Source organism: Myotis lucifugus, unplaced genomic scaffold (genome assembly GCF_000147115.1).
Source record: "Myotis lucifugus unplaced genomic scaffold, Myoluc2.0 scaffold_97, whole genome shotgun sequence".
NCBI classification, from domain to species: Eukaryota; Metazoa; Chordata; class Mammalia; order Chiroptera; family Vespertilionidae; genus Myotis; species Myotis lucifugus.
In genome coordinates this window covers 702,612-722,908 of record NW_005871145.1, presented here as the reverse complement: position 1 = coordinate 722,908, position 20,297 = coordinate 702,612, and the positions used below count along the sequence as shown (strand labels likewise).

Here is a 20,297-nt window from a genome sequence, read left to right as displayed (position 1 = left end):
TTTTTTTCAGATGATCTAAAGCAACGATTCTCAACCTGTGGGTCGCGACCCCTTTGACGGTCGAACGACCCTTTCACAGGAGTCGCCTAAGACCATCCTACATATCAGATATTTACATTATGATTCATAACAGTAGCAACATTACAGTTACGAAGTAGCAACGAAAATAATTTTATGGTTGGGTCACAACATGAGGAACTGTATTTAAAGGGCCAGAAGGTTGAGAACCACTGAAAAGGAATCATTCATTCTCCATTCCCTAGTGACACTGAAGACTTTTTTTTTAAATGAAGATTCCCACTCTGCATTACTTTGAGCGGCCATTGGATGTCAGTGCTGTTCCAAAAGCCTGCATACCTTAAAAATGGATTTGCAAAAATTCCCATCCACCTATGCCAGTTTTTACAACTGAAACGCCATTAGCCCCATGAAAGTGCAAACACACTCATTAGAAAATAGAAAACATTTGCCGCCCTAATCTGAAGTGATAACTGAGCCAAAGCACTGGAAGGAAAATTGCTCGTCAGCACTTGGCTTGCATATATTGTACTGTATCCGCAGCCTTAACTGAATGATTAATGTGAAATTTAAATTGGATTCCCCAGATCTTGTTTCCATCCGCTTTCTTCAGGCATTTTACCCCCGGATGCTTATTTTCCAGGGGTAAGAACGTGGTCCTGCAAATCGCTCCTTGGTTATAATGGACGAAAGAAGAAAGGAATGTGAGAGGCCCACGGCCATCACCTTGTAGATAAGCAAACGGAAACCCCCGTTTATCGGATTAGGACAATTTAGTTGCACACGTTATTGGGCGGAAAAGAAATTCCGACAAAGGGGCTCATCTGACTGTGCTTCCTGCGCAGCAGAAACATTTAAAAGCCGCAGAAGCCGTCGGCTTCAGAGCAGGGAACCTGAGGGAGGCCCTCGGGTTTCTCCGGTTGACGACGCGACACGCTAACAACTTCCCTCCAGCCCAGTGACCGCCGCCAAGTGAAGCAGGGGGCGCAGAATTCAGTAGAAACGCAACTCCACAGTGATCTCCCCAAACTTTTATTAGTAACCAAATAATTGACGGGTAGGCCCCCGAGGATCCGACACAACCAGATTCAGCCCCTGACCTCCGGGGGCTCCCAGGTTGGTGGGTCAGACACAGGATGACGAGACGAATACTGCAGGCATGAGCGCGAGCAGGAGAAGCCATCTAACCAAGACCAAGGTAAGAGCTATGACGTGACTACCCTAGAAATGCTTCGCCAACGCCAAGAAAACAAGCCGGGAAAACCTTCCCAGGAAATCCTGACAGGTAACTGGCTCAAAATTTGCGCCGGGATCTGCTTAGGTGTCGCGCCTTAACCCGGAAATACTGCCCCCCAGGAAAAGTACACTTGGCCTGTGGAAATACAAAAAACTACTTTCCCCATCCTGCATCGGTCAAAAACTCCCAGCAACCATTTCGCCTCTGGTTTCCTACCTTCTATGCCCCCTCCCCCACCAAACCACAGGCTAAGTAGGACTTCAACTCCCAGAATGCTTTTGAGCAAGGTAACTATGCGCATGCGTCGAAGAGGCGGATCCTCCATGCCCTCACGACCCCGCCTCTGTTCTACCGCCGCCATTTTTTCAGAGACTTTCATCCGGCAGCGACGGGGCTTTTTTTCTTAAAGGAGAAGCGACAGCTCAAAAAATTTTCCCCCTTCTCCCTCAAGACCTCGCAACGCTGGGGACAGAAAGGCCACATACAGGGAAGTGGGGTCTGGGTGGAGGTAGAAGAACGCCGGGGCTACTTCCGTGCCTTTGAGGAAGGATAGAAAGAGCCCTTGTGGCATTAGCGGATCCTTAGGGAGGCAGGTGCGCGCGCAGCCACTCCAGGGAGCGCGCGAGGCGGGGTAAGAGGTGCTTTTTTTCCCACCAACCTCTTCGCGAAACCGGCCCCTCCCCCTGCCCCTAGTGCGCGTGGAACTCCGGGGAGGGAAAGGTCACTAGGATTGTCGCGGGACGCGGCCGTTTAACGGTGAGAACGGGTGCGCGGGGAAGGAAACCTCGCGCGCTCCCTTGGAACTGTCCCCTGATTGGTTGAAGGAAGGGGAGGGGGCGGGAACCCGGTACGTCGCTGCGTGAGGGAGGGCGGGGCGAAGAAGCCATTCTTCCTCTCCGATTGGCTCGCGGAACGTTTTGTCGGGCGCGCGCGCGGCGCCAGGGGTAGGGGGCCTTGAGTGGCAGGGGGCGGGGGGTACGCTCTGAGCCGGGCGGAGGGGTGGGGGGGGAGAGAGGAGCGCAGAGTGAGAGAGTGCAGGACGCTCCAGGAGGCAGGGGGCGGGGGGAGCAGCGCCGCGGCCACCGCCGCCTCCGCCTCCACCGCCCGGGACGAGGGGGTGGGGGACGGGCGAGCCCCGATGCCGGGGGAGACAGAAGAGCCGAGACCCCCGGAGCAGCAGGACCAGGAAGGGGGAGAGGCGGCGGTGGCCGAGGCGGCTCCAGAGGAGCTCCAACAACAGCCCCTGGAGGCGGAGGCGGTGGCGCCTGCGGGGACCACTAGCAGCCGCGTGCTGAGGGGAGGACGGGACCGGGGCCGGGCCGCTGCGGCGGCCGCCGCCGCCGCTGTGTCCCGTCGGAGGAAGGCCGAGTATCCCCGCCGGCGGAGGAGCAGCCCCAGCGCCAGGCCCCCGGACGCCACGGGGCTGCAGTCCCAGGCCGCGAAGCCCGCGTCTCCAGCTCAGGGCAAGAAGAGTCCGCGACTCGTGTGAGTAACGCAGTCTTTCAGGCGGTGAGGTAGACCCCCCTGTGTCCGCACGCTCCCCTCTCGGCTCCCGTAGTGCCCACTCCACGTGACATCCTGCCTGCCCTGCCCCCTGCCGGCTCGCACGGCAGATGTCACGCCGCTTCCCTGGTGGCTGCCTTATCCTTCCTCGTTGTTCCCGAGTCTGCGGGGCCACTTCCCCACTCCGTGAAGTCGGCCTTTGTAGCAGATACCTCTTCCGCTCCCTCGTGACTCACCCTTCCCTGCCGTCGCAGGCTGATCCCGCACTCGGGCATCTGCATCCCTTTGTCAGCCTATCGCTTTCCCTCCGTGCGCGGCTCTCCAGTATTACATCACATCCCCATTAGGAAATCCACAGCGCGATCTTGCCTTCAAAAGGGGGTCCGTCCCCCACTCCCCTCCCCTTTAATTAGCTTAGGAGCCGGTTGTACTAGTAGCTCCATGGAGCTTTTTCTCACTACTAAGTTTTCACATTACTTTGTACACGTTTTAGAAATCTGGTGCTTACTAGCAGGAAAAAAACGTGACTTTGCCAGTTTTGTTAAATGTAGTCTTTCCTCTAGCAAGCTTAAATGGGTAATCTTTTTTTTTTTTTTTTTTGCCAAGTAACATATTTTATTGTTTGTTTTTGCATACGTTTTAATGTAGGAACTTCATCCTTAAAAATCGGACTAATCTGAAAGGAATGCCTTTATTTCCTAGAGATAATAGAGGAACGAGGAACATCAATATTTAAAGCTGTTTATTAAAATAACCTTCCTATGTTGCAGAAGCACACATTTGTAAATCCTAGAAGTTAATCACATTAGCCATCGAATTCGTGACTGATAACATCATTTGTGTCTTGACTTTCAAGTGAAAAAAGTTAGTAAAAGCAGGGAAAGTTGAAAAGGGGTAGGAATCAGAGTTTTAAGTCCCCCACTTTCCTGATAGAGTGAGGCAAGATGTGGTTTATACCAAACCCAGTAGATTTAAAACACACCTGTTCCAAAATAAGAGCAGTTACTATGAGCCTTATTTGAAGCTCAGTTTCTTGCGCAAATTTCGGAAACAGCCTGTGCCTCATTTTCCTCATCTATAGGCTATAATGTTAATCCTTATGAGATTAGTTTATGAGAATTAAATGCAGCATGTGTAGCACTTAGCACAGCTATTTTCAACCTTTTTTATATATCATGGTACACATAAATACTAAAATTCTGTGGCACACCAAAAATATATTTTTTGCCAATTTGACCAAATAAAATAGGTATAATTTTGATTCATTCACATCGGATGACTATTGTTGTGTTGGCTGTTGTCATTATTTTATTTAATAATCTAAGGAAAAAGAGGTCAGTGCCTCTGACTAGTCTGGTATAGCATGTTTTAAAAATTCTTGCTGCACATGGTTGAAAATCACTGACTTAGCACAAAGTCTGTTACATAGTGAATATTTATTAAAAGCTATTGTTTTTAATAGTGATGGCATGTAAAAGGTATAAGTGTGTAGGGGTGTATTTTCATGTAAAATTGAACTTCTTTATTTTTTTCCCTATTACCATACATAGGAAGGTAATAACTTAATGATTTTTAACATTCCCTTTTCTTCTCACCTACCCATTTGAGAGTGCAATATGCCTATCTCCTTGACACCTTTCCCCTCCTTCTGTTTCAACAGTTTTGCTTATAGAAATGATCTCTTAAGTTTAAGATAATTGTAGCTACAGTGGTGGTAGCTTTACCATAAAAGTTTATTTTTTCCCTGATTCTTGACCAAAAAGTACCAAATGAGTCTTTACTTCCACAATATAAATGTTACAACATTCAATCTTGGATAAGATTATTAAATTAAATCTTTTTTTCCTCCACAATATTTCTGTGGGGAAGAATAGTCTTAATTCTTAGTGTACCTCCCATAATTTTTTTGTTACACATTTTCAATTTGCTGCATGCGCTGGAAATCAAAGGAGTTTGGTAAACCTTGATTGAGTGGTAACTGGGCCTAATGGTGTGGTGAGCTAGAGTTTTTAAAGATAATGAACCCTAGTGCATTTGACTCAGTGGTAGAGCATCGACCTGCGGGCTCAAGAGTCCTAGGTTTGATTCTGGTCAAGGGCATATGCCTTGGTTGCAGGCTCCATCCCCAGTGCGGGAGGCAGCCACTCGATCTGTCTCTCTCACAATGATGTTTCTCTCTGTGTGTCTCTCCCCCTCCCTTTCACTCTCTCTAAAAAATCAATGGAAAAATATCCTTGAGTGAGGCTTAACCGAGGACCTTGCGGAATAAGAGGAAGATTCATTGATTAGTGGAGGTTTATAAATATGTGTCTGGATTATAGATGTTCAGAGTAATGAAATAAAATTTAAAACTAATTAAGTAGGATGTTTAATCTTTTAAGACATTTCAAGTATTTTGAGTTTCAGTTTTTCTAAACCCTGGTCAAGTGCCTTATGACCTTGATTCATCTCTGTTTTCCTAATAACATGACACATTTTTAAAAAATGAAGTAAGAAATTTAATCTTTCTATTAATTGTTTTATTCAGGTCTTTTTTCCATATCTCAACATTGCCCCCCCTATAAACTCCTGGTAATCATCTGTTTAACCTACATTTCTTTCTCATGATTGAAGAGACAGCAAAATGTGCAACAGCTTGAAAGGTCAATAAATACAGCAAATTGGATTGATTGAAACCTCTTTTCCTATTAGAAGGCAAAATAATATAGTGGCAGAAGCATTGGACTTAGAAAGTTTCAAGTCCCAGCTTTTTGCAACTCACTAAGTGACCTTGGACAAGTCACTTAACCTCTTTAAATCTTTTCATCTATAATTGGTAATTTATGATTTGTGAAATGAGATATATAGTTAGATGATAGGTTGCAGTTTTTATAAACTTTATTAAATTTATAGAAACTCCATTTGCATTGAAATGTTCAGAAGTTAATGAAAAGAATAGGAAATTTTTGTGAAGGGAAATAAATTTTCAGTGAATGCGCTCAAGAGAATAAATAAAAACCTAAAGCTAAGAAAAGATAAACCAAAGTTGAAGAAAGGTTTTATATCAGTACTTTAAAAATTAGGCTCACCATTTTCCGTATTTTAGCCAATAATTCCGAATCACTGTAGAAGAATCTGAGATAAAAATTTGTGCTTTAAGAAAGTGTGCAAGATTGTTCATTTAATTTTTTTTTCTTTCAGATGTATAGAAAAAGTAACAACAGACAAAGGTAAGAGTTGGTCATTCTAATCTCTAATGTACATTACACTGATAATTGTCTTATAACCCTATTGATAGAAAATAGAATTAACTTCAGCCGGATCATTTAAATTGTTCCCATTTAAAAGTGACTTTTATTTAGTTAAGAATTATTGGAATAGATAGAACCTATTTAGATAAAGGCAGGTTTAGGTAATTGGAACATTTTGACTTTATTTAGAAACCTAATAATGGGAAAAGCAGGTTATTTGATACCAATTTATTGCAGTTTTTTAAGCTTTCTCTCTCTCAACAAAAAAAAGGAATGATACACAATATCAGAGTAAAGTATAGGCAAAATCTTGATGCTGATAGAGGCTCAAATTATAAATGCAGCTTGAAGAATGTGGAAAAAAAATGTTCTAAGATGACAGCCTGTTGAATAATTAAATGAGGTCATTAGGTCGTTTCTCTTTAAAGAGTTTTACCAAACCAAATGTATATATTGAATATAGTCTTCTTATCTGAATTATGAAGGGAAGCTAATGTTCACTTTTCCTTTTTTTAACACTTTTTAAAGGAGACTTCATTCTGGCTTTGCAGATTGGGTTATTAAAATTGACCCTATTATGTTGGGCCAATTGCTCATTTGTTTCATTTTTTCTAGTCATTGACTGTGTTCCTTGATACTAAGTTTAAATGTATAGCATCCGTCTTAAAACTGGAACAGATATATTCTTTAAGCATTTTTTTAAAAGTATTTTTCATTTATCGTATCTGACAGGAATCTACTTAACTGAAGTGTGACTGGTTAATTTACTCCTATTCTCTCTCATAATAAAAGCGTAATATGTTAATTAGACCGGACGTCCTTCCAGACGAAGCTGGAGCTGTGAGGGGAGCCTGGGTCCCGGGTGCCTGCTGGCGGCCAGAGGGAAGCCGGTGCCCGCAGCCAGGGGAAAGAAGACCCATTCTTGCACGAATTTCGTGCATCGGGCCTCTACTATAAGAGTGTGTGTGTGTGTGTGTGTGTGTGTGTGTGTCAAGTTAAAACCTGGATCTTATGCCATTTTAGAGAATGACAATGTGTTAGACCTCAGTAACTTGAAGTGGTGGCTGTTTTGAAAATAATTAGATGTTAATGCTCAGGTTTCTTTTTCTCTGAATTTTAGATTCTGAGGCTAGTATTTCCATAGTATCAGGCAGAAGTATTTTGTATGAGGCAAATTTTTGTGTAGAATTTTTTATGTGACTATTTTGTCTAGCAAGTTTTGGGTTTTGTTACTGTTGCTACTTGCAAAATAGGGTATGTCTGCCAAGAAGGGAAGAGCTTGTGTTCATTTTGGAAATTTTGTGAAGTGGGGAAAATGTAGAGACAGCTGGCAATCAAGTATCAGAGCAGTTCTTACTAAAACAACAACAACAAAACAAAATTCCATCCTGCTTTTATCAGAGCTAAAAGTACTTTGTGTATCTAAAGAATATGTCTAAAAAATTTGGATTGCCTTGAGGATAACTTGGAGAGTGTGGTTGAAATTTTGAACTCTTGTTGGGAGATAAATTAATTGCTCTTTGTGTAGATGTCTTAAGCCAAAAGTTGGCAACTACTTAAACAGTAGTTGTGCAGCTGTGGAGAGATTAAAAACGGCATCATGGGTTATTTAATCATGATATTAATCCTACTCTAATCTACCAGTTAAATGCTCTGGATCTAGAGTTAGAGCTCAGGGTTTGAATTCAAGTTCTGTCTTTTATTGGAAATAATTCCAATGCCTAGCATCCAGTGAGCACTCAATAAATAGTAGCTGTTAAGTTTGTAAAATTTTGAAGAAATGGATACTCTTTAACTCCCATCTCCATCTCTTCATCATTAGTTTACCTATTACAGTAGCTTTTAACAGCTAGATCAGTGAATAAAGAAATGGAGAGTGTAGCAGTCACTTTTTTCTGTGCTGTTTAATATTTAGAATTCACCTCAATTCTTTCTCTTTTCCTTGTCTTTTAACTTCTCAAAAAGTTATTCTGTTACTCCAGAATAATTTTCATGTTCAGTCTACTGAATTTTAACTGAAGTAACTCATACTGATTCCAAAGGCAGAAGTTTTTAAAAACTTTGAACAGGTTGTGATATTTTCTAGAGGCACAACTCTTTGTTTTATTAATATTGAAACAACTCTACTGCACAATTTAAATTAGTGCTAAAGTTGGATTAGATATTAGTTTAAAAAAAATTCACTTTTCCTGACTTCTCTTAATACTTCTGAGGTTGTCTAATATTTCAATATGGACTTTACTAATTATTTATGGAAAAAATAGAGCTAATTATAGAAATACACAGAGTAGTCTGATCAGGTTTCAGAAACTCAAGTGTCTGACTGTTACAATAATGCTTATGTCTCAAATGGGTGACAGTACATTAGATAAGCATTTTATTTTCTCTGTTTCCTTCCTAGCCTTTTATCTTAAGATGGCAGAAACCATATTATTTCTCTCAGTGTGAGAATGATCTACTTGGACACCCTTGTTCCTTCTTAGGATGGCCCATATCTTTAAATCCTTTTCCTGGTTCAGACATCCAGAAGTACAGACATAACTCATTTATGATGTATCTGAATTGTCAAACAGGCTTACAAAGCCTTGATTATCAGCTCATTTCAGTTATAGGACATTATATAAATGAGTCTTTCTGTCTCTTGCCTACAAAGAAGTAACTATAACACTGTGCCAGTTACATTATAAGAACACTAGGGGCCCAGTGCACAAATTTGTGCAACTTAAAAGGAACTGGGCTGCAAGGCTGCGGTGGGCATAGGGGAAGGTCTTGGCCCATCCTCTGCGCCCCTGCCCGGCCCCTCCCGGCGCAGCTCCTTGTCCCCTGTCTGCTGGCAGCCCCACTCCCCACTGCCACCGCCGCCACTCCCTCGCGCTGGTGGCGCTGGCCCCGCTCACACCCTCTGACAGCACAGAGCGTTTGGGGCTGGCACCAGCAGCGGGTGTGAGCAGGGCTGGCGTTGTCGGGGTGTGAGTGGCAGCTGTTGCCCCGATCGCCCCTCAGGAGCAGGTGGAGATGGAGAAGCCCTCAGGGGCGATCGGGGCCAGCAGCCGCTGCTCGCACCCACGGACGGTGCCGAGCAATTGGGACCGGCACCAGGCACTGGCTGCAGGTACTAGCGGGCCGGTGCTGGCAGTGGGTGTAAGTGCCCAGTGGGACCGCAGCTTGCGGTAGCAAAGAATTTTTAGTAACTACCAGAGGCTTGCCCCAATGACAGCGACCGGCGCCCCACCTTGGTCTGGCGCCCTCACTCACCTGCTTCACCATCCTGCCATGGCTGATGCCCGCCATGTTCCACGCTCTGCTGCCTGCTGCCAATGCCTGCCATGTTCTGCACTCACCCCCTGGTGGTCAGTGCACATCATAGCCACCGATTGTTTGGTTGTTCCACCATTTGGTCTATTTGCATATTGGGGTTTTATACATATAGACTAGAGGCCTGTTGCATGAAGAGATTCATGCAATAGGCCTTCCCTTCCCCTGACTGCCGGCACTGGTTTTCCTCCGGCACCCGGGACCCAGACCTTCGCTTCTCCAGCCGGAGCCTTCAGTCTTCGCACCTATGTATGCAAATTAACCGCCATCTTTATTGGGTTGATTTGCATACTCTCCTGATTGGCTGGTGAGTGTAGTGGAGGGACGGTCAATTTACATGTTTGTCTATTATTAGTTAAGATTCTCTAACACAGCTATAAGTTTATTTTGTTATATATAGTAATTATTTTATATTGAAATTCCTTTCCATCCCAGAACTACTTGAGAGTTGCATCAGAATGCCCTGGTAGAAGAAAACTGAAGCAGAGAAAATCTAAGGTGCTGAATGGGGAAACCTATATTCAGTTAATAAGACTCTAAAATCCATAAGAGACATCCATCTCTACGTGAGTCCCTAATGTTATTCTCACACTGAGATGATACTGAGTGGACCAGAACCTCTGACAAAAAGAAATTAGCACTAATGTAATATACTCCCTGACATTTTAAGTCCAAGAAGGATCAAGCGCCTCTGAATTAAAACTAGCCAGATTGATTTAATTACATCTGGCAAGGACCCCTTTAGCTTCAGTACAGTTAATTCCCTTATGGGTGACTATGGATTAGTCTTCTGCCTGCCTACCTCATTAAACCTGCCTTGCTCCTTTGATCCTAGTTATATGCCCAATTTGTATCTTAACTTCTTATTGGCTGTTTCTGTTTGTAATTTTGCCACTATGAGAATTTCTAAACTGTTTTCTTTACTGTGACTCTGGGGTTGAGGGAATGGGTAAAAGGGGGAAGGGGAATATAGTTAATAGTGTGATGCTTACACATGACAGATGATTACTAGGATTAGTGGGGCAATTACATTGTAAGGTATAAAAATGTTGAATCACTGTATTATATATCTGAGACTAATATAACCAATATAAGATTGTACATCAACTATATTTAAATTGTTTTTAATTAAAATTTAAAAAAAAATTTTTTTTAATTTAAAAAAGATATAATTTCTCCCCATATCTATATATATAAAAGCCCAGTGACCATTGACGGCAGAACGACCAGAACGACTTGTCGCTATGACGCGCACTGACCACCAGGGGGCAGATGCTCAATGCAGGAGCTGCCCCCTGGTGGCCATTGTGCTCCCACAGTGGGAGTGTCTCTCAGCCAGAAACTGGGCTCTGCTGGCGAGCACAGCAGCGGGAGCCTCTCGCACCTCTCTGGCAGCACTCAGGAGCAGTGAGCCAAGTGGTAAGGAGCCAGCAGGCAGGTGGTTAGGAGCGAGGGGTCCTGGATTGCGAGAGGTGGCAGGCCGGGCTGAAGGACCCCCACCCCAGCCTCCAACAAAGGAATTACATGCATCTGGCCTCGAGTTCCAACAGGGTTTTTTCTGTGGAGAAATTTGAAAAGTTCTTGGGGAACCTCTGGAGTATACAACTTACACATTGAAAACTATTAGTTTACACTAATCAGGGAATTCCACCCTCTTTCTAAGAGTGGGATTGATTCCTTAAGGAAAAAATAAGAAGTGAAGAGATACTTTGTGGGCATCCAAGCATGGCTATTGCACATGTGTATACCATAATTTATTTAATTATACCTGATTAAAGGACATTTGATATTTCAGTATTTTTTTCTGGGATTACAGGTGATATACCAAAGCACACTTACCGTAAATGTATAGTTTTGTGAATGTTCACAGGGCTTAAGAAGCAGGACATGATCAACCACCCTCAAGGGTAAACAACATTTTGACTTTTGGTAGCAAAATTTAGTTTTGCCATTTTTGAATTTTATATAAATGAAATAATACAATATGTGCTCTTTGGTGCAGGGTTTCTTTGCTCACCATTCTGTAACAATCCTCTGTGTTGTGTTTGTTATAGATTATTTTTATTGCTGTATATTGTTCTGTTGTGGGAATATATCACTATTTATCCATCTTACTATTTATGGGCATTTGAGTAGCTTATGACTACCCAGATGCCCATAAATTAATTATTGGCCTTTATGACTAGTGCTGCAATGCATATTTTATTAATGCAACTTTATTGAGGCATAATTTATACACCATAAAATTTGCCCATTTCAAGTATGCAATTCTATATATAGATTTGCCTTTTCTAGACATTTTATAAATATGTGTTTATTGTTTTTGTGTCTCTTTTACTTAGCATAATGTTTTTGAGGTTAATCCATGTTGTAGCATGTATTGGTATTTTCATTCCTTTGTATAATATTGCTTTATATTAAAACTAGAGGCCTGGTGCATGAAATTTGTGCATGGGTAGGGTCCTTAGGCCTGACTGGCGATCAGGGCTGATCGGGGCCTTCTGGCTGCTGGCCAGGGCCTTCCTTCCCCGGCTGCCGGCCGAGGCCTTCCTTTGTTCCACGCTGCCCCCTCGTGGCTATTAGCGTACATTATAGTGAGTGATTGGACTCCCAGTCGAAATCCCCAGGGGACAGTTTGCATATTAGGCTTTTATATATATAGATAATCCACTTGATTTATCCATTCATCAGTTGTCCACTTTCTAGCTATCATGAATAATGATGTTTTGAATATTCATGGAAAAGTTTTTGAGCAAATGTTTTTATTTAGGGTAGATATCTAATAGTGAAATTGCTTGATTGTATGGTAAATGTATGTTAAATTTAAAAAACTGCAAACATTTCCATAGTGGCTGTGACACTTATGTCCCATCATCTATCAATGAGGGTTTCTGTTTCTTCGTAATTTTCACCAATTTTTGTTATTGCCATCCCACTATTCTCTCAGGTTAGTTTCTTTAGGATGGTGGGGAAGGAACATGGTAAGACTAGTGAATTCCATAAACATGGGCCCATTGCTGTGTTTCATTTGCTGTGAAGTCATTTCCTTGATCAGAAGAAGTGTTGTGTGGAATACCATGACTGTGGATAAGGTATTCTGTAAGTCCACAAATGGTTTTAGCAGAAGTATTGTGTGTAGGGGAGGCAAATACATATCCAGAGTGAGTATCTAATCCAATATGAACAAAACACTGCCACTTCCATGATAGAAGTGGTCCAGTGTAATGAGCCTGCCTGTCACCAGGAATGGAGCCACATCAGGGACTCAGTGTTGGTCTCTGTCTTTAGCTCATTAGACTATAGGTAGCAGTAGCTATAGGCAATTTTGCCTTGGTGTGAGATCCTGGATTTGGTTTTCAGCAACCTCAGCTCTGCAGCTATAGGAGATAAGGATTTCTTTCAGATCATTTATGTGATACTTGAATTGGGAATTTGAATCTCTGAGCACATCTTCACCTTTCCCCACTTTATCCAGCACAATTTAGGAGTAACAGGCCAATCTCATTGTACTTGTTAGTTTGAAATGTTCTAAGGTATCAAATACATGATCAACTTGGCCTCATTATATAAGTATTTAATTGGGAGTATCCATTGTTGATATTTTTGCCTATTTCTGTTGTCACATCATAAAACGGACTTTCAGTGCTCACTTTATTACTGGAAATACTAGTCGATTTAATGCCTTTAATCTGATCAGCCCACAGAACCTATTCAGAATCTCTTAAGGTTCTCTTCCTCTGGAATCACTTTCAGTATCAGTCTGTTTTAGGGTTCTTCAGAGAAACAACCAATGGAATATATAGAGAGAGAGAGAAAAAGAGAGAGAGAGGTTTATTTTAAGGAATTAGCTCACATGAAGGTGGGGTAAGAGCTGGTGTTGTAGTCTTGAGTCTAAAAGCCACAGGACTGGAAACTCAGGATTTCTAGTTGAATTCTCGAGACCAAATCCCTTTCTTTGCTCTTAGTGTCATCTACATTATGGAAGATAATTTATTCAGTCTACTGATTTAAATGTTAATCACATCTAAAAAATATATTCACAGCAACATCTAGACTGGTATTTGACCCAATACCTGCACATTATAACCTAGCCAAGTTGACACATAAAATTAATCATTACACTCATATCCTTAATTTTGGGCAAGTTTTCTGTTCTTTTTGCCTAACTTCAAAACTCTTCTTCAAGGTTTTAATTTTTGGTATTCTTTTTTCCCCCCAAGAGCTTTTTTTTTTTCAGTGTACTTTTGTTAAATACAGGATGGGGCAAAAGTAGGTTTATGTTTTTTTTGTATGGAAAATAATACAATAACAAATAATAATACAAGAATAAACTGTTTCGTGTATTCACAACTGTAAGCCTACTTTTGCCCAACCCTGTAGTATACTGTTTTTATCTAATGGTGTAATTGCCTCCCATTCTAGGATATGTAAAAAACATGTTTTTCTGTTCCCTGAATTGCCCATTTCTTAAGGTGTTTTTCCTGTTTGTTTATTTAACCTCTGATTAGAGATTTTCCTCAAGGTTCAGGTGTTCTCTAACTTACTTTTGATTTTTTATTTTATTTTAGTTTAGAGTAAAGTACTAAAATGCTGATTGGAAGATCTGTGTATGCACAGTTTTACTCAGTGGATACTTCTAACTTACATGTCCAAAATGAAACACACTCTCTCTAGTATTTCCTCAAAACAACAAAAACACCTGTCTTTTTCTGTGAATGCTCCCACCATCCATCCTATTGTTTAAGTCATAAATCTAGAAACCAATTAAATCCATGACACCTTTCTATCTCCTGTTCCTTTATGAAGTCTTTGTCTGGTTTGTCTCCTAAGTATTTCACATATTTCTAATTCTTTCCATCTCCCATGATATTATTCTTTATCAAGCTATTATTCATTGCCTAACCCAGTGGTTGGCAAACTGCGACTCGCAAGCCACATGCGGTTCTTTGGCCCCTTGAGTGTGGCTCTTCCTAAGCCTTAGGAGTACCCTAATTAAGTTAATAACAATGTACCTACCTATATAGTTTAAGTTTAAAAAATTTGGCTCTCAAAAGAAATTTCAATCGTTGTACTGTTGATATTTGGCTCTGTTGACTAATGAGTTTGCCGACCACTGGCCTAGCCTATTGCAGCAGACTTTCGGCAAGTCTCCATGAATCTACTCTTACCTACCTAAGTCATTCTCCCACTTGCAACCAGAGTGAACATTAAAACCAAATCTGATCCTGCCTTTCTACTTAAACTCTTCCCTGGCTTTCTGTGGCTACCTTTATTATTAGAATTTCTCCTGCCTCTTTAGCAACATGTTCTCTCTGCTCCAGTTATGTTGGTCTTATTTTCATTTTCCATCTCATGACAATTACGTGCCTACTTTCTCCTACTCTGTCACCCACCCATCTACTCAAGAGTCCAACCGTATTTATTCAAACTTAAATGTTAAATTTTGAGCTAATTGTTAGCTATAGAAAGCATTCAGTTATTAACATGTTTTCAAATTGGCAGTTTCAAAGAGAAAGCATCCTTTCACGTTCTCAAACCTATGTCTAAGCAGTCTTTTAGTGTTGAAGAGACTGAGTGTATTTACCTAATGCCTGTACTTTGAAAATAAGTGGCACTAGTTTGTGATTCTAATTTATCTATAGAAATTTTGCTAATGCTCATTAATATTTTTTTTCCTTTTAGTGTTCTTGTAGCTGTTGTCTGCTGGGAATAAAATCAAAACATAGATGTAGTAAACAGTGAATCTGGTGACTATAACAAAAAAGAAAAAATCTAATTTAAGAATTAACACGCATATATACACAGTCTTGTTGATTTAAAAATGAGTAAACCTGCCCAACTCGTGTGGCTCAGTGGTTGAGGGTCAAACCACAAACCAAGAGGTCACCGGTTCAATTCCTGGTCAAGACACATGCCTGGGTTTCAGACTCAATCCCCCTAGGAGCGTGCAGGAGGTAGCCAGTCGATGGTGCTTCTCATTGATGTTTCCATCTCTCTATTCCTCTCCCTATCTCTCTAAAAATCAATAAAAACATATTTTAAAAGAGAATAAATCAGATTGGAATGTACAAAAAAATCTCAGTTTTTTTTGCTCGGTTTTAATTTAAAAATTTTTTCTTCCATTCTGTTTTGCAACATAACAAAAATAGTGCATACAGTTTTAGATTAAAATTCACTTTTATATAGTAACTAGAGGCCTGGTGCATGAAAGTTGTGCACAGGTAGGGTCCCTAGGCCTGGCCAGCGATCAGGGCCGATCTGTGGGGCAGCTAGTGGGGCGATTTGGGGCCCCCGCTGGGGCCTGCCGAGCTGGGGGCAGCTCCTGTGTTGAGCGTCTGCCCCCTGGTGGTCAGTGTGCGTCATAGCAATTTGCATATTCGGCTTTTATTATATAGTATTCTTGTGATCTTTTAGACCAGTATATTACATAAACAGGGCCCTCTCTTGGCACTTGAACCTAAGGTTGGGTGAAAACGAACCAAATCTGAAGGAAGCCCTGGGCCTTCTTTATATGGTTAGGTGTATTATATGAAAAAAAATATAGACTTTGGACTTACATACACCTGGGTTCAAATCTCAGCTCTATAATTTTATATGTGAGCCTAGAGAAGTCATTACTACTTGCTTTCTTCAACTATAAAGGTAAGAATAATAACTACTTGACAGGGTTATGAAGACTAAATTTAGAAAGATGAAAAATATATATACTGCCAAGCACTTAACCAGTATTTAAGATTTGTTAATTTCTCAGAGGAAATGTAAATATTTAGAGATGAGAAGACCTTTACTCCAACTTCTTCCTAGCCTATCAACCAACCACTCCGTTTCACCCTATAGTGTCTATGTTAGCTTTGTAATCTTGAAGAAATCATTTCATTACTCTAAGCTTCAGTTAGAAAAATGGGGAAACCTGGAGGAGGACCAGATCGTATTAGAATGATCCTTCTAACTTCAAGTATTTTATCATGATGAAGTGGCTATCATCTTTTGGAATTTAATGAGTTAGGTTGCTTTGAAAGAACCTGTTGCTGTAGGATGGACATAAATCACTTACATTTCATCTTTTGCTACCTAGAAGAATTAGAAGAAACATTACCTGCCGGTAGTAAGTACTAATTAATATCTTTTTGTCTAAATTCACACTATCAACCATTCTTACGTTGTCCCTTCATCCTCTTTCAAGAACATGGTTGTATTCACTGTGCCTGCATGTTCAGGCATTGGCTTATCTGATGTTGTCCTTCACCTAGGCCCATGGTCGGCAAAATACCACATGTGGGCGCGCACGTACAGTGCAATTGAAACTTCGTGGCCCATGCGCAGAAGTTGGTATTTTGTGGAAGAGCTCATATATTGTGGAAGAGCCACACTCAAGGGGCCAAAGAGCCGCATGTGGCTCACGAGCCGCAGTTTGCCGACCACTGACCTAGGCTGCTGTGGCTTTTCTCTCTTTTTATTACTTATATATCAGGAAGCCTCCTCAGATCAGCTGCTATTATGAGAAACAACTAGTAATTGCCTTTGAAGTATCATACAGAAGAAACTTGGTTCTTATTTTCAAGAATTATTCATGTTTTAGCATTCATTAGTACTTAGTTTTTTGTTTTTTTAATGTTAGCTGGGTAGGTAGGTAGATTTGTGTCTTAGTTTTTCCATTTAACAATGTTTTTGCCAATAATTTCATGTCATTTTTTACAGATTTCTCTATACAATATCTTATTAATATAGCCTGGTTTATTTAAACACTTTCTTGTTGATGGAGGGTTAGGTTGTTTTCACTCTTTAGTTATATAAACACTAGGGGCCCAGTGCATGAATTCATGTACCTTGAAAGGAACTGTGGGCTGCGAGGCTGCAGTAGGCACAGGGGCAGGTCTCGGCCCATCCTCCGCGCCCCCGCCTGGCCCCTCCTACTGTGGCCCGCGGTCCCCTGTCTGCTGGCAGCCCCCCTTCCGCTGCCACTGCTCCCATGCGCTGACAGCGCCACTCCGCTCATACCCACTGACGGCAAGGAGCAATTGGGACCAGCGCCGTCAGTGGGTGCTAGCAGCAGCTTCTGCCCTGATCACTCCTTAGGAGCAGGGGGAGGTGGAAAAGCCCTCAGGGGCAATCAGGGCCAGTAGCCTTCACTCGCACCCACTGATGGTGCTGAGTGATTGGGACCAGTGCCGGGCAGCAGGTGCAAGTGGGGCCAGCACTGGCAGTGGGTGTGAGTGGTGGCTCTGACGCCAGCAGGATGCTAGCGGGGCCGGCGCCGGCAGCAGGTGTGAGCACCGGGCAGGACTGCGGCGTGGGAGTAAAGAATTTTCAGTAACCACCAGAGGCTTGCCCTGATGACAGCGACTGGTGCTCAGCCTTGGCCTGGTGCCCCCACTCACCTGCTCCACCATCCCTCTGCGGCCAAAGCCCGCCATGTTCCGCACACGCCCCCTGGTGGTCAGTGCACAAAATAGCAACCAGTTGTTCTGTTCGGCTGTTCAGTCTATTTGCATATTAGCCTTTTGTTAGGATGCTACAGTGAACCTCTTCTTGCCTGTTTATTTTCCTTGGGTAGATTCTTACAAGTATAATTGCTGGATGTATTTTGGACCTTCCCTGTAGGTGACTAATATTTGTCAATTTCTTGTATAGTCCTCCAAAAGTATTACCATCTATAAGAAATTTGTCTTTTATATATATTACATGTGTATTTGAGATGTCAAAATTCATATAACCAGTCCCTCCCTGATATTTAGTTTTCTACTCTTGTACTACCAAAATTAGTGCTAGGATGACTATATCTAAGTCATTTTATAAGTGCCAACATGGGGAACAGTGGTGTCATACTATCATTTTCATTTGAGTTTTCTGCTGTTATGAGTAGATTGAGCTTTCCTATTTGTATGTTTGAAAGCCATATTTTATGTTTATGTAGTCAGTTGTATTAGTCTTAAGATGTGAAATTTTGTGCTATTCTTAGAAAGGCCTTTTTTATTTTGAAATTATTAAAGGAATCTTCCATAGTTGAAACAGGCTCACTTTTAATATACTAACTTATATAGAAACAACAGCCCTAGCCGGTTTGGCTCAGTGGATAGAGCGTCGGCCTGCGGACTGAAGGGTCCCAGGTTCGATTCCGGCCAAGGGCACATGCCTGAGTTGTGGGCTCGATCCCCAGTGGGGGGCGTGCAGGAGGCAGCCAATCAATGATTCTCTCTTGTCATTGATGTTTCTATCTCTCCCTCTTCCTTCCTCTCTGAAATCAATAAAGAAATATATTTTTTTAAAAAAGAAACAACAAACTACTCTAGGTTTGAAATCCAATTTCTAATGCTAAATTTTTATTGCATATTGTGCAGACTGGGGTGACCCTACCTCACCTATTCTCCTTTTAAAGTATGGGAAAAGTATAGGGTAACAAGAATCAAGGGAAGCATTCCTGTTAAGGAATTTCTTGGTTGTTAAAACATCTAGAGCTATGATTCATTCTTTCTAATGCCTCTGTACTTTTTCAGTCATCTTTCTGGGATCACTCACTTAATTTAGGTTCTTTTGTCTTAGATCTAAAAGTTAGAATCCATGAATTGAATTACTTGGGTATATTTTATATACTCCTCTAAGCGTTCCACTTTTTAGTAGATAAAGAAGTATAAAATAACAAGTTTTTTCTTTAAAGAGATTATAGTAAGATAAGTTTTACTTGATTTTTCTCTCATTTTATTGTTTCTATTTTGTTTAAAAAGCTGAGGGGTTTTTTTTCTCTGAAAAAAAAAAAAGATGTTTACTGTGCTAGCTGGTTTGGGTCAGTGGATAAAGCATCAGCTTGCGGACTTGAAGGATCCTGGGTTTGATTTCATTCAAGGGCAAATGCCCAGGTTGTGAGCTCGATCCCTAGCAGGAAGGAGCCAATCAGTGATTCTCACTCATCACTGATGTTTCTATCTCTCTCTCCTTCTTGCTTCCTCTGAAATCAATAAAAATAAATATTTTTTTAAAAGTTTACCTTCTTGACTGAATTTACGATAGTAGATATACAAGGATAGTTTTTGGTTAACTGTCAACTTAAAAAAGAATGATGTTTTCATCTAGATCCCAAGGAAGAGAAAAAGGAAGAAGACGATTCTACCCTCCCTCAGGAAGTTTGCATTGCTACAACTAGGCCTAGCCGGGGCTGGCGCAGTAGCAGCAGGACATCTATCTCTCGGCATCGTGACACAGAGAACACCCGAAGCTCTAGGTCCAAGACTGGTTCATTGCAGCTCATCTGCAAGTCAGAACCAAATACAGATCAGCTTGATTATGGTATGGGGCAAGCAGATAATGGTTATGTAAGAACCAGTTGTCTGTTGGTTTTAAATGTAATGCAATGTAATGCTAAACATTTACAAAAACAGCTTAACTTTCAGGGGTAGGTGTGGTGATATAGGAAGGGTTCTTCTTTTGACAATGTGGACGAAAGGGGCCACATGCTTACCTGACCAGCTCAGGGGAGGTCTGCATGGCAGTCTTGCAAACTTAGAGACCTAAAGTTACCACAAAGGATGGTCTGAAATAAAACTTGAACTAAAAGCAGTTATGGTGGGCTGTTAGGTCCTAGGCCAGTATCTTCACTGACAAGGTCAACCTTTACCTTAACTGAGCCTATCTGTCTTTTTGCATCTAGGATAACATACCCTTGAAGTGTCTGGGTAACTTGTAACTTTCCCTTTTTCTGGACCCCGCTGGGGCACAACCAAATGTTCTGGGCGGGCACCAGGACAGATACCACAAATTCCTTCATTATCATGGTAATTGTTCCTGCACCCACCTAAGTATGTGTCCATCATTTTACCCAATCCCAGGGGTTTCCCCACTTTGCTTTCTCCCACCTCCTTAATCTATCACCAATGAATTTCATGTAACTCACCTACAGCCCTCCTTTGACTGCAATGTATAATACAGATGTAACCCGCCATTCTCTGGAGCATTATCTCAATTCCTTGAGGTTCTGCTTCTGGCATATGTGGACAGTTTGG

General features: G+C 41.7%; 2 protein-coding genes across 3 annotated transcripts in view; one reads left to right on the top strand and one right to left on the bottom strand.

Moving 5' to 3' along the window:
• The window catches only part of LPXN (leupaxin), a 35,930-nt gene extending 32,620 nt beyond the window's left edge, over nucleotides 1-3,310 (bottom strand). The window contains exon 1 of the mRNA XM_023756559.1: nucleotides 2,995-3,310. Within this exon, the coding sequence (XP_023612327.1) occupies nucleotides 2,995-3,039 (45 nt within the window). The 5' untranslated portion in view covers nucleotides 3,040-3,310. The remainder of the gene's footprint in view (nucleotides 1-2,994) is intronic.
• The window catches only part of ZFP91 (ZFP91 zinc finger protein), a 30,043-nt gene continuing 11,976 nt past the window's right edge, over nucleotides 2,231-20,297 (top strand). The window contains exons 1-3 of one of the 2 annotated variants that reach the window (XM_006091848.3): nucleotides 2,231-2,740; nucleotides 5,939-5,967; nucleotides 19,372-19,584. In XM_006091848.3, coding sequence (XP_006091910.1) covers nucleotides 2,394-2,740; nucleotides 5,939-5,967; nucleotides 19,372-19,584 — 589 coding nt within the window. In that variant the 5' untranslated portion in view covers nucleotides 2,231-2,393. The remainder of the gene's footprint in view (nucleotides 2,741-5,938; nucleotides 5,968-19,371; nucleotides 19,585-20,297) is intronic. The other variant, XM_006091847.3, reaches the window with a different exon arrangement.